Here is a 17732-nt window from a genome sequence, read left to right as displayed (position 1 = left end):
ATATTCGATTCATTGTATGAAACATGTACCAGACGCTGTGTTGAGGGAATAGGGTAGAGAGATGGCAGGAACAGTCCCTGCCCATAGTCCACAATAACCTCTCCCAACACTATGCTTAAAACAAAGTCTTCTGGCTTTAGCAACATAATAGACTGGGTTAATACCAGGTAAAACAAACATTGTTGTATTAGATAAATCTCCCAGTTATATGCAAGTAGAGAAGAGCCACATTATTTTGAAAACAAATACATAAACAACCTACAGGATTACCATGGGAATCTCAAGGAGCAATCATATAAGCACATAGTGCAAGGCCTATAATAAGCACATAGTAATAATTGGTTGAATACCAGTTCAGTGCCTTTTATGCTTTATAGGCTATAGCTCTTAGCTATTGCTGTATATTAAACTATGCCAAAACTCAGAGGGTTAAAACAATGACCGTTTATTATTGCTCAAGAGTCTGTTAATCAACTGAATGGTTCTACTGGTTGTGGCTGGACTCACTTATATATTTTCAGTCGGCTGTGGTACATTTGTTGGCAGCTCTTGTGATCTTTGGCTGGGCTCGCTCATAGGTTTGGGGTCAGCAGGATGGCTGGTTTAGGATGGACCGGGCTGGAGTGAATCAGCTCTGCTCGACATGGTGTCTCATCCTTCAGCAGGCCAGCCTGGGCTCATTCACAGGGCAGACACAGGCTTCCGAGAGAAAGACCAGAAGCAGACAAAGCCTCTTGAGACCGAGGCTTGGGACAGACACATCCTTGCTTCTACCACATCCTGTTGTCCAGAGCAAATCAGGCAGCCAGGCCGTATTCAAGGGAGTAGGGAAATAGACTCCACCTCTTTGTGGGAGGAGCTGCAAAGTCACATGACAAAGTGCCTATATATGGGGAAGTTTGGATAATTGGGGCCAGTTTTGCAATCAATCTACCTCTGTGCCCTCAATTATTATGAGAGACTGTGTGAAAGTAAGAGAGTTGATTTATAAGCAGATAAATAATGACGTATTTCGGGTTTCCATTTCCTTTAAATTTTAGGTTTGAAGCTTGTTGTTTGATTCTTTGGTGGCCTGCAGTAGGAATTGTGGCTAACAGGCAAGTACGGGTCTGGAGGATTTGACATGGCTCATGGAATCTAAGGCCGAGCTTCTGCTAGGGCAGGAACCCTGAACCACCTGGGATCTAGACGGTAACAACTAATAGTAGATACAGAGCACTGCCGTTGAGATTCAAATTTCCTGGAGAGAGAGTCCAGTTGGCCTCTGGGTTAGGTGCCCAGACCTCGGCTGGGAGAGAACCAGGCACCTTGACTCTGAAGCCTCACCAAGACTACATGCAAAGAGACTAGATAGCTCTTAAAAGTAAAAGGAGTCCAGTGCCAGATAGATTCAGAAAAATACAACATATCCTCTACAAAGGTGAAACAGCTTAATCCTAGAAAAATCAAATGTAGTTGTGGCCCAAGTTGTGTGGGCATGGGGGAGCCAAATGCCATTTTCCCCCTCGCCACCACTGCCCATGAGCGAAAGTTGGAAAGTAGCTAGAAGCAAAGGGTACAGATTATGCAAAGGGGGAAGGTAAATTAGACGTGGCTAGCCTCTACCCAGTCGATGGCAAGTGACCATTTCCTTCCTTAATTTAATTCTTTGTCTGCCCTGGCTGATCAAAGCATGTCGACAGACAACAGTCTTTGCCCTGCTTCAAAGAACATTAGAATTGTAGTGCCAAAGACAGAAGATATGTTTCTTAGGAGTTGTAAGTTAGGAATGCTTCTGGCTGCTGCTGACTTTACCCATAGGACAGTTATTGTCACTGAACAGGAACTCCCTAAGTGGTGGCCCAGCAGCTCACCAAGGTCCTCAAGGGCCCCAGCTTCTCCTTTCTTTCTGCTCCGCTATCCTCAGCATGGCAGTGGTGTTTCCCCTCGTAGCTACAAAACGGCTGCTGCTGCTCCCAGCCCTGTGTCCTCACAGGATGGTATCTCTAGCAGAAAGCAGAGAGGAGGGAGCAAAAAAAGCTTTTGCTTTTCTTATCTCTCTCTGTCTGTCACCTTTCAGAGGACTTCCCATTACATTTTATTGGCCAGAACATGACCATCTTAAATGATTCACTGTAGAAGGGGCATGAGAATGGTCTGTGGGCTTAGGCCAATTTTAGTATCCCCTCTCATGTTGGGCACATTGCCACCTGTCACTGATACTTCCACTCACATTTTCTTGGCCTTGTCTCTAGTCCCAGCCCCAGCTGAGGACTGGGCTGGCTTCTCAGGGCACGGGACCTGTGTAGTTGCACAGGGCCCTCATTTAGAAGGGCTCGATGCTTGGCTTAATGCTCTGGTGGTGCTGCCTTGAGATTCTTAATAATTTTTTGACAGTAATTTTGTACTGGGTCCTGCAAATTATCTAACCAGTCCTGGCTGGGGTGGACAGTTCCATGTGGACTTTGACTCATTTCTCCCTGGTGGCATCTTGCTTCAAGCACACACCCTTGCTTTCTCCCCTGAGCTTCCCCAAAACTGCAGACACCAATAGGTGCTCAATCTGCTGGTAGACACAGACAGTTTGGAAGGGAAACTTTGACCAGTGCAGGACAGGAACCAATGGAGAAATGTTCCTACGTCCCATCCTTCAAGGTCACTCTGCATGATTCTTAGTAGGTCTGGGGGAATCCAGCTCCATCGCCCACAGCAGTGACCTTGACAACACATCCTTCTGTTGATTGTTCTGCCTTCTCTGTCCCCTCTCCCTAGTCTCTCATTCCTGGTCCCTGGGTCATATTTCAAATAAACACTTGCATACTAGTCTTGTCTCAGGCTCTGCCTTCAGGGGAATCCAAGCTCAAACACCATCCGAATAAACACCAGGATTTCTTACCAAGAAGACAGGCATATGGCTGTTTGCCCATTGGTTAAGCAATATCAACAGTGCCAGCCACAGTGCTAGTTGTATAATTAAGGAGCCATCCAGATTCTGTATCCCTGACTTCCTAGACAGACAGCTAACACTGCAGAGTGCCTACTCTGTGCCAGCCACTGTGCTATTTTCAGACATGTTCTCTTATTTCACCCACACAACAGCCATTTGCAGTCGTTATTATTATCCCATTTTACAGATGAGAATACCAAGGATAAGAGAAGGCGAGTGACATCCCCAAGGCCAGTACGTGGAAGACCTGGAATTGAACCACAAGTTATCTGAATATTCTTCTCATAATATCACCCTGCTAAAGGGAAGGGTATTTGAGCTCTAGGCCAACTGGACTGGCTCTGAGATTTGTAGCCACTCATAAAGCTGCTCGTATAGCGCTTCCTGAAGAACAGCTAGTGGCCGGGTAGGTGTGCCAGCCGGGCGGCAGGCGCTCCTCTCAGCTCTTGGTCCCGGTACAAAAGTGTTCACAGCAGGGCTTCAGGAACAGAGGGCTGTGGCCAGCACATAGCTCATGAGTTTTCTCTAAACCAACAGCAACCTGGCAACTATATTTTCCAAGCCTGGCTAGACAGGTCATTCTATTCTGCTTTGTCACTTTCAAGGGAGTATCCTGCCCCTTCACAGACTCAGTGCTGTGTGGCAGACTACATTTACAGAGTGTTCTGGATAATGAGGTCAGGCAAACATTTGAAGAGACAGATCACAGACTACAGGGACACCACTGTCTTTTTCCAGGACAAGCTGGGAAAAGAAATTGGATGCTGGTCCAGACGACAGCGTGGTAATAGCTGAATCAGTAAAAGGGGCCAACCCCTGGCCAGCAGTCAGGGACATGACTGAAGAAAGAACTGTACCATTATTATTCTCAAAGGATGTATTTTTAGTACACAGTACAGAAGTCTGACCCTCTTCTATGCAGCAACACAGAATGGAAATTCACTTAATATCAAGTTGCCGGCACATGATGCGGAATTGAAGTGACTTAAAATTCATAAATTGTGTATACAACTTCAGAGAATGTTCCCTTAGGGACCCTCACATTTATTTTCATTTTAATAATGTACACGAATTACCTCAGTATTCTTAATATAAGATAAAATTTGGTATGTCTCTACCTCTTGCTGATTTTCTTACATCACTTTCCCTGAGTTTTTTCCGTCATTTAACAAGACAGTGAAGCAGTGGTTGTGTCCCCCATCAAAAAAGCCTCCAATATATCTCTAATGTATGCATATTTATGTATTTATAAATTATATCTCTGGACTTTTACATTAATGTTTTATTATAATATAAAATAGGCCAGAATTAAATGTTAAAGGAGAAGGTAAAGATAAATGATCTTAAAAGTACTTTTAAATTAGTAACACTGCAAAAACCACTGCATTGGCTAATGAGAGTAATATGATTAAATAAACTTTTCTTTTAAAAAAACATGATTCACCACCCAGTGATACTTTTATTCAAAATTTTGGACTAGATCCATTTATTACAATACTTGGTGATTTTTTTACATTTTTTATTGAGATTTTATTTCAGTAGTTTTTAGTATATACACAAAGTTGTACAGACATCACCATTGTCTAATTTTAGAATATTTTCATCACCCCAAAAAGAAACCCACACTTGTGAACAGTCACTCCTATTCCCTTCTACCCCTATCCCCTCACCAACTACCAACCTATTCTCTGTCTCTATGGGTTTGTCTATACTTGACATTTCATGTAAATGAAATGATATAATATGTGGCTTTTTGTGTCTGGCTTCTTTTATTTAATGTAATGTTTTCAGGGTTCATCCATGTTGTAGCATGTGTCAGTATATCTTTCCTTTTACGGCCAAACAATATCCAGTGTTACAGCTATACTACAGTTCTTTCTCTCTTCATCTGTTAATAGACATTTGGGTTGTTTCCACTTTTGGCTGTTATGAATAATGCTGTATTGGACACTTATGTATAATTTTTATGTGGACATTTGTTTTGATTTCTCTTGGGTAAATACCCTAGGAGTGGAATTTCTGGGTCAAGTGCTAACTCTGTGAGTAGCCATTTAAGGAACTGTCAGCCTATTTTCCAAAGTGGCTGCACCATTTTACAATCCCACCAGGCAAGTTACGAGGGGTCCAATTTCTCCACATCCTTGCCAATACTTGTTACTGGTCATCCTTTTTGATTGTAGCCATCTTAGTGGATGTGAGTGATTTGATTTACATTTTCCTAATCACTAATGATGTGGAGCATCTTTTTATATACTTATTGGGCATTTGCATATCTTCTTTGGAGAAATATCTATCCAAATTTTTTGTCCATTGTTTAAATATTTGTCTTTTATTGTTGAATAATAAGTTCTTTTTATATTCTCTATGTTAGGCCTTATCAGATATATGATTTATACATAGTTTTTCCCATTCTGTGGGTTATATTTTCTCTTTCTTGATACTGGCCTATTGAAGCACAAAAGTTTTTATTTTGATGAAATTGAATTTATCTATTATTTTTCTTTGGTTGCTTATGTTTTGGGTATCATACCTAAAACACCATTGCCTAATCCAAGGTCATGAAGATTTACATCTATGTTTTCTTCTAAGACTTAACAGTTTTAGCTCTTACATTTACCTTGATCCATTCTCAGTTATTTAGGTTATTAGGTATGAAATGTCCGATTTCCTTAAGTACTAAGTTTGACAGTTGATATTTCTGACATTTCACTTTGACACCTCTTGTTTTATTTTTATTGTGAAGGTACAGCCTCATTCTTTCAAACACATAGTTTGGCTTGTGATTATCTGTCAAATTTTTTTAAGAGCAATTTTTGTGAAACCATGGATAAGTAAAAAATTTGTGTTATTTTTGAATATGAGATCCATCGTGGAACCAGTGCAGTGGCTGACAGCTCAAAATATCAACGAAGTATTTGGGAAGGATGTGGCTAAGGAACGTGCAGTACGTGGATGGTTTGAGAAGTTCCATTCTGGTGATTTTGATCTTGAAAATTAGCCACATGGGCAATCTGAGACCAAGGTGGATAATGATGCGCTGAAAGCTGTAGTGGAAACGAATCCATCTCAACCTGTGCATGAATTAGCAGCAAGGTTTGACATTACTATTCCAACAATATTGAACCATTTGAAACAAATGGGCAGGGTAAAGAAGCTGGATAGATTGGGTCTGGAAGCTTGCCTTTCTTTGCTGTCATGACATAAAGGCAAACCATTTCTATACCATAATGTTATATATGATGAAAAATGGCCTCTTTTTGACAATTACAAGCATTTGGCACAATGGCTGGATAAAGATGAAATGCCAAAACACAGTCCAAAACTGAATATTCACTTGAAAAAACTAATGGTGTCTGTTTGGTGGTCCAACACTGGTATTATCCACTATAGCTTCATGAAACCTGCTCAATAGATTACAGCAGATGTCTACTGTAACCAATTGGAAAAGATAATGAGGATGCTTGTGATTAAGCAGCTGAGATTGGTCAATAAAGACAGGCCAATCCTCTTGCAAGACAACACTCGACCACATGTAGCACAAACAATGCTGCTCAAACTACAGAGGCTGGACTTGGAAACTCTCTGTCATTCACTGTATTCACCAGACCTTGCACCAACTGACTACCACTTCTTCCAGGCTTTGGACCACTTCTTGCAAGGAAAAATAGTCAATTCTCAACAAGCTGTGGAAAACGTCTTTCGCAATTTCATGGCCGCTTGCTCTCCAGGCTTCTTCACTGCTGGCATAAACAAGCTACCATGAAGATGGCAAAACTGCGTCAATAGTTAAGGTGTATACTTTGATTAATTGTACTGTTTCTTGTTTGAGATACAATAAACTAAAGTTTTGATTCAAAACTGGACATTTCATATTTAATGACCTAATAATTTTTGTATATGGTACAACTTTAGGTGGAGGTTCAACTTCATTGTTTGAAAGTGGGTAGCCAGTTGTCCCAGCATATGTTGAAAATACTATTCTTTCTCCATTGAATTGTTATGGTACCCTTGTCAAAAATCAACAGACCATAAATATATGGGTTTATTTTTAGACTTTAAATTCCATTCTATTGATCTATAAGCCTAAATACTTGGTTTTTAATATATGTCCCAGCTGAAAAGATAACTTACAAAGATTAATAGATCAAATCCAAAAACTGCATTATTATCTACCTTTACTAATAATTTTCTGACATGTCTGCCAATTATGTAAATGTTTGGCTAGAGATTTGGCTAGTGAGTTTCCATCTTTTCTGACGTCTGTGAGTTTTTCTTGCAAAGCAGCAGTAAGGTATTGCATTTTTTTCTTTGTAACACATACGTACAAAACTCACTGAAACTCTTCCTGAAGAAAATTTTAAAATTTTAACAAATTCTTTTTTTCAGGTTTTCAAAAGTACAACTAAGAGTTTTTTAAAGGCGTTATACTTTTGTAATTTTAGCAAAAAAAACTTCAGGCCAAGGAAAACATTTCCAAAGATTGATTTACAAAATGATCTTTTCATAGCTCAAGTTTGCTAGTTTGTTGTTTAGAAAGGCTTGATTTCTTTTGGAAAGTTTGTACTACAGAGTATTAGAAATGTCAGGTCTTCAATGTTATGGGTATTAACTTGTGTTTACACTATTAGCATCCTCCTCAAGCTGTGATTTCTTTGTAGTAAATATTTTTAAGCAACATGTCCATTTTGAGAGAGTATGGTAGTTAAAATTACATAATCTGTTGGATTTTTTCCTTTTTATTTAATCAGTTTCTGTGTCTAGCATTATTATTTCTTTCATTATACATTTTTAGGAGTAATTCTGGTGTTCTTTCTTGAACCTCCTAAGTTGGATGTTATTAATTTTTAGACTTTCCTTTTTTTCAAATGTGTTGAAGACCGTAAACTTTCCTCTGGGAGCTACCTTAGTTGTATCTACAAGTTTTGATAGTATTTTCTTATCATTCACTTTCAAGTATTTTCTAATTTCCAGATAATTTCTATGTTGAGCCACAAGCTAAATTAAATGAATAGTGTAATTTAAAAATTTGCTATGGTTTTTTAAAATTTTTTGTTGATATTGATTCTTAAGTCAGACGCTTTGTTGTCATAAAAAGTGATGTGCACGCTACTGATTCTTGACGTTGTTGAGGCATGTTTTGTAGTTTAACACATGGTTAATTTTTGTAAATGTTTGCCTAGGGTTAGCCAACTGCAAAATTACAGGCACAGTCTCCACAAGACTGCCCTCACGTCTGACACCAACTACAAGGGGTGCCAGCCAACTAACTACAAAATTAAAGGGAACAGTCCCCAAGATTGCCTTCACTTCTGACATCAACTACTTCAAGGGGGCCTGAAACCATGCTCAGGTTCAATAATTCACTGGAAGAACTCCCAGAACTCACTGAAAACTCATATACTTATGGTATGGTTTATTACAAGGAAAGGATAATGTTTTAATTATATCTTTTGAAAATAATACATATCTGGATTTCAGTTTTTTGTACATTCTAGGAGTCCATGGCTTCTAATTGAAAAATTCACACCTCTGCTGTCTTTCACAGAAAAAACAATTGCAAAAAAGATAAAAAGAAAATTCACTCCATTGAAGTTTTTTTGTGATTACTGACTTATTTGGGTTCATTCTTGCCACTTTATTATATGCATATATTATATGCTCTGTATTCGCCTTGCTTTCCCCCCTATATTTTCCTTTTCCTTTCTTCCTTTTGGATTAAAATTTTTTTCTCATTCCATTTTTCTGCCCTTTATGAGTTTGGAGCATATACATTTAATTTGTTTCATTTTGGTGGATACCCTTGGAATTTTAACATATAACTTACAGTACAATTTTACAGTATAAATGTTAGAATACCTAACTCAAAACAGCCTGCTCCAGGTTTACTATTATTGCCCAGGCTTTTGTTTTCTCTTTTACTCTTTTTACCCCTAAAATGATACATTAATTTATATTTACTGTAGGCAATGTTTATTTCTATTTATCTACATGTATTATTGCTCCTTAGGATTTATTGAGCTTTCTAAGCCTGAGTCATTCATTAATCCTTTATTTCTTTGAATATTTTATGTCCCCTGGTCTCTCCTTTATTTCATTCTAGAAATCTGATAAGACATAAATTGACCCTTCACATGCTGCCCTCCGCATCTCAGTCTTTTCTGTATGTTACCTCTTTGCCTCTCTGGGCAGCATACTGAATATGTTTTCCAAATCAGTCTTTGAGCCCCGCAGTTCTTACCGGAGACTGAATTTACAAAGGACAATAGCCAGACCATACATAATAGGATTCTGATCCTCATGAGAAGCCCAGGAAGCCAAACCACAACTTCCATAGCAATGCGTCCGGAAGAGTCAAGACTTAGTTGGCGATGGCCAACTTTCCTATCTTTCTTTCCCTCTGGCTTCCAGCTGAGCACGGACCAGGGAAGGCCAGACATCCACCCCAAACCAGTCACATGAAATGCTTGCTTCTAGCTGGCCCACTTCTAACCTCCACAACAGCCAACAGCCTCCAATCAGAGGATACCTGGAACCTTAACTTTTGGTCACTATAAAGCTTTTCCACATCCCTGTTTGTCTTAGAGTCTGCGCCAAGCTTAAGCGGTGGTGGCTGACTCTTTTGTTACATGGTAAGCTCTGAATAAATGGTCTCTGTTTTTATCTGGGTGGTCTTCGTTTCAGCACCAGTTAGGGCTATTCTGCTGTTTGATGCTTCCACGTGGTTTTTTTAATTTCAACTTTGTTATTTTTTTCAGTTTTAGAAGTTCCATTTGATTCTTTTTCTAAACTGGTTGTTTTTATAACTTCTTGTTCTTTTGCCTTCACTTTGATTTCTGTCAACATATTAAAGGTTTCAGCCAATGATTCCAATATCTGAAGTCTTTATGAGGGTGCTTTTAATATGTGTTGTTTCTGCTGTCTCTCATTCGTGGTAGCTTATTTTCTTGACTGTTCTTTCATTTTTTTTTTTTTTAATTGTGAGCCCAAATTTGTTGTGCTGTCTGTGAGAGTTGCCTGAGGTCTGACCTGAGGACAAGTTTTCTAGGAAACATTTGCATTTGCTTCTTCTAGGCACCTGGGGGCATCCAAAATTACATTCTATGAAGTTCTTTGGGGGAGGCTCAATCCACATTGTGACGTGTGCACCTACCTCCCTTTTGAGTGTACTACGTGCAAGTGAAATCTCGTGTCATTGTCCACAGAGGAGAAAATGGAGATGTGGCCAAGTAGATCCCAGTCTGGATCCCAGATTGAAAGGGACTTAGAAAATTTCAAGGAAGTTAATTCCAAGTGTGGGGACCTGAAGGGGCCGGGCTGGGGCAGAGGCCTCCCATGCCCTAGTGTAAGGGCAGGTACCACTACCAAGAAATGTTTCTTTCAAAAATGCTGGCCCCGGCCATGTGCCCTCCTGCAGCCTCTGGGGCCCTGCAGCTGTGGTGGCAGCATGCTGCACACGGAAGGAGACAAAGCTTGTTTTGAATTCCCGAGTGATGAAATTAAGGAGGAAAAGAAAATCCAGAAGCATAAGTCCCTCCCCAAGATGTCTGGCGTTTGGGAGCTGGAAGTCAATGGGACAGAAGCTAAATTAGTACAGAAGGTTGCCAGGGCAAAGATCACTGTCACTTTCAACATTAACAACAGCATCCCACCAACATTTGATAATGATAAGGAGCCCTCACAAGGGCAGAAGGTTGAAGAACAGGAGACTGAACTGACATCAACTCTTAATTTTGTGGTTGAAGTTATTAATATAAAGAATGATGGCAAGAAGTCCCTTTGTACTAGATGGTCTTTATCCAGAGGATGAGGTTGGACAAGAAGAGGAGGCTGAGGGTGACATTTTCACTATCAGGAAAGTTAGCTTTCAGTCTCCCAGTGAGTCTGAATGGAAGGACACTAATCACACACTTGAAACCACCCTTTATAAAATTGATAAAAGGTCGCAAGGTGGTAACTATGGTAGGGGCCTGAACTCTGCAAAGGTATAGGCATAGTTAAAAAAATAACCAGCCATTGTTCCCTAGCTTGCTTTCCTACAATTGTTTAGAGTCACATATCCCTGATAGCCATGGGATTGGTAAATTCTCTAATTGCTTCTATATATAACATCACTATTGTCAAATCTAAGACTGGTATTTTGGGTTTTTTTCCAGACTCTGGTGGACACCAACCAGACCAGTGGTCATACATGGGAACTGATTCAACAGGTCCTGTGACCCTCTACCTGGGAATTGACTCAGCACAAGAAGACAATTTCTACTTCCCAGCCCTATGAGTTCATCCCCAGACAGTCAGCAGACCCAATTCCCTAGCCCTTTGTCCACCAAACTATCTTCAAAAACCATGGACCAGAAATCCTCAGGGAGATGGATTTAAGAAATTCCTTCCATCTCCTTACTCAGCACCCTGCAATATTAAATTGTTTCTCTGCTGCAACCCCTGCTGTCTCAGTGTATTGGCTTCCTTTTGAGTACAGGCAATAGAACCTAGTTGGGCTGCAATGTAGTCAACACAGATTCCCTGGACTGGGCCTTGTATGACCACCTAATGTATTTCCTTGGGGACCTGTGGACACCACTTTTGCAGATGATTTGGTGGAGCTCAGCACAGCCTTGGAACACCAGGAGTATATTACTTTTCTTAAAGAACTCAAAAATTTTGTCAAGAGCCACTGGAGCAGACAGAAACACTGAAAGCCTTAACATATTGACTGCCACAAAAAAAAGTTTTTCCTTGGGGCAAAGTGTTTTATTACAAAGACAGAATCAAAACTTTGAAAACAATCCTTTCTAATTTAATGAAAAATTTGTTATTTTTTATTATTTTCTGTGCTCATAGGTATGGTATGTAAGGTAAAGAGATGTATGGGTCACATATGCTTCACGAGGCCCTGGGCTCAAAACCAGCATGAGTTAACTCCAATTTACGTGGCAGTTAATGTGTTAATTTTATAGAAGGCTTTGGCCAGTGAACAAATCCTACTCTGAACCAGACACATGGGCTTTGAAATGGTTATTATCTTAATATCATGAAAAAAATAGCAAATTAAAATTATTTCTTTTATATTCTTATTTACTATTCATATGTTTTTTTCTGTGCAAAGTGTTATTTCTACATTTTTGTAGAACATAATGATGGACAATAACATTGGTTTATTTCCTCAAAGAAAAAATGCTTGTTCCTCCCCTGTGTAATTTTTACGAATTCACGCTTATTAAACTGGAATACCGAGTACAGCAGAAATAGAGATTTTAAGTTTGGGCTATAAAATCCTCATCTTCTCTAATCCTTTGAGTTGTTAACATCTAGACAGCTTTCAAACTTGCAGTTGTATACTCTAGGGCCTTCCACATCTGCAAATCCTCTTCCCAGGATCTTTTATATGCTAAACAGATCAAATTTCCCTAGAAGATACCCTTCCTTGCTTGCTTTATTTCCATTTCCAGGAAGTATTTTACATCTGCATTGCAAAATAGCAGCCACCCCTGCTCACCTACCAGCCCAGAGTGAATGTTATTTTCTAACAAGCAGTTTGGATGCCTTCCAACCCCCAAGGCTCTGTGCATTGGTCTCTGTGGAAATTATTTCCCTTTCCAAACAAGATTGTCTTCTTCAGTACAAAATGGATTTTGCGCTCTTTTGACCTATCTCAAACTGCCTCCCCTCACTGCTCTCTAGAGTTTTACTACTTCCAGCAAGGAAGCTGAGTAAACCATTTCTGACCTGCCATACTCATCTCCTCCCCACACTCACGCCAGGTTCTTTTTCCCCTATTTCCCTGCTTCCATGCTTTTGATCATGTTCTTGCCTGCACATGGGTTGCCCTCTCCATCACTCCCTCTTCCTCCTATCACCTCGGTGAATGAGAGAGCACCAGCTTGATTGCAAGGCCAAGTTAAAATCCTATCTTGGTAGGTAGAAATGTCAGGGTTACATACTGACTTTCACAGGCCCTGTGCACTTTGCTTTTGTGAGTCTTCTCTGACCATAATAGATTTCATGGGCCCCAAAAGTTTTATTTTGTTTGACCCTAAGTTCATTTTTTTTCTTCTGAGTTTTAAAAGAAATTAAAACATTTTGGTGGGCCCTTAAAAGTATTATGGGGTTCTAGTCATTGTGCCTGATGGATAGTCCGACCTGAGACTGTATCTCATGCAGCATGAAAGAGGTAGTTTGGTTAACTTTGGTACAACTCCCCTTTGGTCTCTGTGTGACCTTAGGGGAGTTATTTAATGTCTTTGTGACTCATTTTCCTCATCTGTACAGTAGCTGTAATACTATCATACAGTTTATAGGGTTGTGGCTATGGTTAAATGGGCTAACATATACTAAGACCAGTGACTGACACATAGCATTAGCTATGTGTCAGCTATTATCTTAATTAATTATTGTCAGTATTAGGTGCTAAATCAATATATAAAATAAAATGAATGAAACATTGAAAATTTTTCTTATGCCAAGATATTTTCAGCAATATCAAACCACCTTAAAAGAAGGATTTTAAATCTGGACATAATTATTTCTATTTTTGAGAAAGAGGAAAAAAAAGCAAATAAAACTCCTTGGGAGATGAGGCAGACCCTTGATGATAGATAAGTGCATCTCTTTCTACACATTATTGGAATCACACACCCTTTTGAGACGGAAGTGTTTAAGAGGCCATCGAGCCCAGCCTTCTAAACAGTGAAAATAATTTTCTCTATAACACAGCTTCTTGAACACATGTAGGAATAAAAAGTTGAATCTTTCCTCAGACATCTTATTTCACCATCAGTCAGATAACGTCTTGGGATGTTCTTCCATGTAATTTGACTAAAATAGTGTCTCTCTGCGACTTTCATCCACTTATCTTACTTCTGCATGTTTGAAGCTATGTAGAACAAGGTCATTCTGTTTCAGACAAACTCCTAACTATTTTCAGATGGGGTTCAAGTATTCTTTCGTCATCTGTTTTCCAAGGTAGTATCTATTCTTTCATCCATGCTCTGGGGGCCATGACTTACAAACTCCTTACCAGCCTGATCTTCCTCAATAGGGCAAAATCTAATGCTGGTTTTAATACATGGCATCTCAATGTGAACACGGTACACCAGCTCTGTTCTGACCAGCCAGGGAGCCCTGAAACTGTCACTTTCTTTGTTCTGGGTGTCTTTCTATACCAGTAGAAATATAGATTAAGATTGCTTGAGATGTTTTGGTAGTTGCATTAGGCTGTTGGTTTATAGTAAACTAGTGTAAAAAGAAAAATCAAAGTCTCAGGGCCATTGCCTGTCCCCACCAATTACTTATTCAAAAGAGAAGAGAAAAGCCTCAGGCACCTGTGAAGAACTGGACCCACAGATCATTCATTAAGAACATTTTTCTTCCTGATTGCATCTTCAGAGGTTGTGTGATTCCAGGAATTTGTCCATTTCCTCTATGTTTTAGATTTATGTGTAGAGATTTTCACAGTATTCACAGATGATATTTTGTATTTCTGTGGTATCAGTTGTAATATCGCCTTTTTCATTCTGATTGAGTTTATTAGGGTCCTTTCTCTTCTATTCCTGGTTAATCTAGCAAGAGGTCTATTGATTTTGTTTGTCTTTTCAAATAACCAAATTTTGTTTTGTTGATCTGTATTATTTTCTTGTTTTTGATTTCATTTAGTTCTTCCCTGACCTTAGTTGTTTATTTTCTTCTGCTGAATTTGGGCTTGGTTTGTTCTTCCTTTTCTAGTTCCTTGAGATGTGTCATTAGATTGTTAATTTGTAAACTTTTTGTCTTTTTGTTATAGGTATTTAAGGCTATGAATTTTCCTCTAAGGACTGCTTTTGCTCAAATCCCACAGATTTTGATAGCTCATGTCCACTTATATCATTCAGTTCGAGGAATCTTTTGATTTCCATCTTAATTTCTCATTGGTCCAATAATTGTTCGGCAGGAGGTTGTTTAATTTCCATGACTTTCTGTAAAACTGGGTGTTTCTCTTATTGTTGATTTCTATAGTTTTATTCCACTGTGATCTGAGAAATATATGGTATGACTTCAACTTTTTTTTAATTTGTTAAGCCATGATTTGTGGCCTAAAATATGATCAGTCTTGGAGAAATTTCCATGTACTGATAAGAAGAATGTATAAACAGTAGTTTTTGGGGTAAAATGTTCTGTAAGTGTTAGGCCCATTTGTTCTAGAATCCCATTTAAGTCCAGGGTTTATTTATTTATTTTTTGCTCGGGTGATCTGTCCAGTTCTGTCAGTGGGATGTTGAGGTCCCCAGCAATTACAATGCTGCTGTTTATTCTTAATGAGCAACAAGATTGAAGCAGCAATAAAAAATCTTCCAACAAAAAAAGCCCCAAACCAGATGTATTTACAACCAAAATTGATCAGACCTACAAAGAAGAGTTGGTACCCACACTGCAGAAATTATTCCGTAACATCAAGAAGAAGGGAATCCTCCCGAACTCATTCTACAAAGCCAGTATCATCTAGATACCAAAGCCAGGAAAGGACACTACAAAAAACAAAACAAAACAAAACAAAACACTACAGACCAATATCCCTTATGAATATAGATGCAAAAATCCTCAATAAAATGCTAGCAAACTGAATTCAACAGCACATCAAAAAAATAATCCACCATGACCAAATGGCCTTTATCCCAGGGATGTAAAGGTGGTTCAACAGACATAAATCAATAAATATGATTCACCACATAAACAGAAGCAAAAACAAAGATCATATGATCATCTCAAGAAAAAGGATTCAACAAAATTTAGCACACTTTCATGATGAAAACCCTCAACAAACTAGGCATAGAAAGAACATATCTCAAAATTATAAAAGCCATATATGACAAACCCGCAGCCAAAATTATAATGAATGGGGGAAAAGCTGAAAGCATGTCCACTATGAACTGGAACAAGACAAGGATGCCCATTGTCACCACTTCTATTCAACATAGTGCTGGAAGTCTGAGCCAGAACAATCAGTCAAGAGAAAGAAATTAAGGGTGTCCAAATCAGGAAAGAGGAGGTCAAGCTATCACTTTTTGCTGACTATATGATCTTATATCTAGAAAATCCCAAAGATTCCACCAAGAGACTCCTGGATTGATAAATAAATTCAGCAAAGTCTCAGGGTACAAAAATCAATGTACACAAATCAATAGCATTCCTATACACCAGTAACAGTCAAGCTGAGAGTCAAATCAAAGACTCAATACCATTCACAATAGCTACAAAGAAGATAAAATACCTAAGAATATACTTAACCAAGGAGGTGAAAGATCTGTACAAAGAGAACTATGTAACACTGAAGAAAGAAATTGAAGATGATACAAATAAATGGAAAAACATATCTAGTTCATGGATCTGTAGAATCAACATTGATTCTATGATCACACCACTGCACCACTCGCACCTGGGTGGTGACAGAGCAAGACTCTGTCTCAAAAAAAAAAAAAAAGGAAAAAGAAGGAAAGTAGAGGAAGAATAGGAAAAGAGAGAAGAGAAGTTCTGCCTCCTCAACATATCAAATTTTCACCCAAATTTAAATTTGGGCAAATTATCTCACCTTTCTTTACTTCAATTCCTTTGTCTATCAAATTGGCAAAGTGATCATACCTACCTCACAAGGATTAAATGAGCTAATGCACATAAAACACTGAGAACAGCACCTGCCCACACTAAGCTTTCAGTGTTATGGGTTGAATTGTGTTCCCCCAAAAGATATGTTGAAGTCCTAACCCTTGGTACTTGTAAATATGACTTTATTTAGAAAGAGGGATTTTGCAGATGTAATCAAGTTAGGATGAGGTCATTAGGGTACACTCTAAGCCAATATGACAGGTGCCCTTATTAGAAAAGCAAAATGCCATATGAAGGCACAGACACAGCGAGACGGCCACGTAAAGACACAGGCAGAGATTGGAGTGATGCAGCTGCAAGCCAAGGAACACCAAGGATTGATGGCCACCTCCAGACCCTAGGAAGAGGCAGGGAAGGATTTCTTTAGAGGTTTCTGAGGAGGCATGGCCCTCTCTACACCTTGAGTTTGGACTTCTAGTCTCCAGAACAGTGAGACAATAAATTTCTGTTGTCTTGAGCTACCTAGTTTGTGGTACTTGGTTACAGCAGCCTTAGGAAATTAATACAGTATCTTAGTTGTGATGATTTGGGCTGTTACTATTATTACTAGCACGTGCTGGCACTCAGCTGAGCACTGGTGATGCTGTGGTTAATAAGGTCCAGTCTCTGCCCTCAGGGGGATTATAGCCCAGACTGTGCCTGGCCGGTAGTAATGAGTGGATATCACCCACCCGACGGGCCTTTCCTAGGACGACCACAACAGGAGAGCAGGTGGGAAGGCAACAGCCATCTTGGGGGTCCAGAAAGCCTTCCCAGAAGAGATGACTCCTATGCTGAGGGACTGGTGGGATCAGGTAGAAAAGAAGGCTTCACAGACTGTTCCAATGTCTGAAAACCCCAGAGATGAAAGAGACAACCAGTAACATCTCTGAAATCACATCTGCCATTTCCCTGGTCTACAAGTTGTCTGGAGACTGGAGGCCGAGTTGCTTCAGGGTGGCCACGTGACCTCACTCTCTCCTCACCACCTCAGAGCATCAGCACCCCTCATAACTGGGAGTGCTCTTTCTGCTCCATTTAAGGACTCTTGTTGGAAGAAAGACTGAAGAATGGTCCTTGAGTAAGTCCATCACCTTCTTTAGCCCTTTTTTACTCTCACTCTTGCTCCAAAATTGTGTTGATGTGATCCTTCCGTCCTCTGTGGTATTTCCACTCAATCTGGGTTATAGTCTCC

General features: G+C 39.5%; 2 protein-coding genes across 2 annotated transcripts in view; both read left to right on the top strand.

Moving 5' to 3' along the window:
* The window catches only part of MINPP1 (multiple inositol-polyphosphate phosphatase 1), a 65132-nt gene extending 53770 nt beyond the window's left edge, over positions 1-11362 (top strand). Inside the window, exon 6 of the transcript XR_006739128.1 lies at positions 11080-11362. The gene's annotated coding sequence lies outside the window, so the exon portion shown is untranslated. The remainder of the gene's footprint in view (positions 1-11079) is intronic.
* LOC123649768 (complement component 1 Q subcomponent-binding protein, mitochondrial-like) lies at positions 9823-11052 on the top strand. Its single transcript, XM_045567938.1, is given in 2 exon segments — positions 9823-10703; positions 10705-11052. Coding segments are annotated over 2 exon segments (777 nt in total). The 5' UTR covers positions 9823-10136; the 3' UTR covers positions 10915-11052.
* Positions 11363-17732: the final 6370 nt, after the last annotated feature.

The sequence above is a fragment of the Lemur catta genome, chromosome 14, assembly GCF_020740605.2.
Source record: "Lemur catta isolate mLemCat1 chromosome 14, mLemCat1.pri, whole genome shotgun sequence".
NCBI classification, from domain to species: Eukaryota; Metazoa; Chordata; class Mammalia; order Primates; family Lemuridae; genus Lemur; species Lemur catta.
The sequence above is the reverse complement of the archived record's forward strand: the minus strand, read 5'-3'. Positions and strand labels throughout refer to the sequence as shown.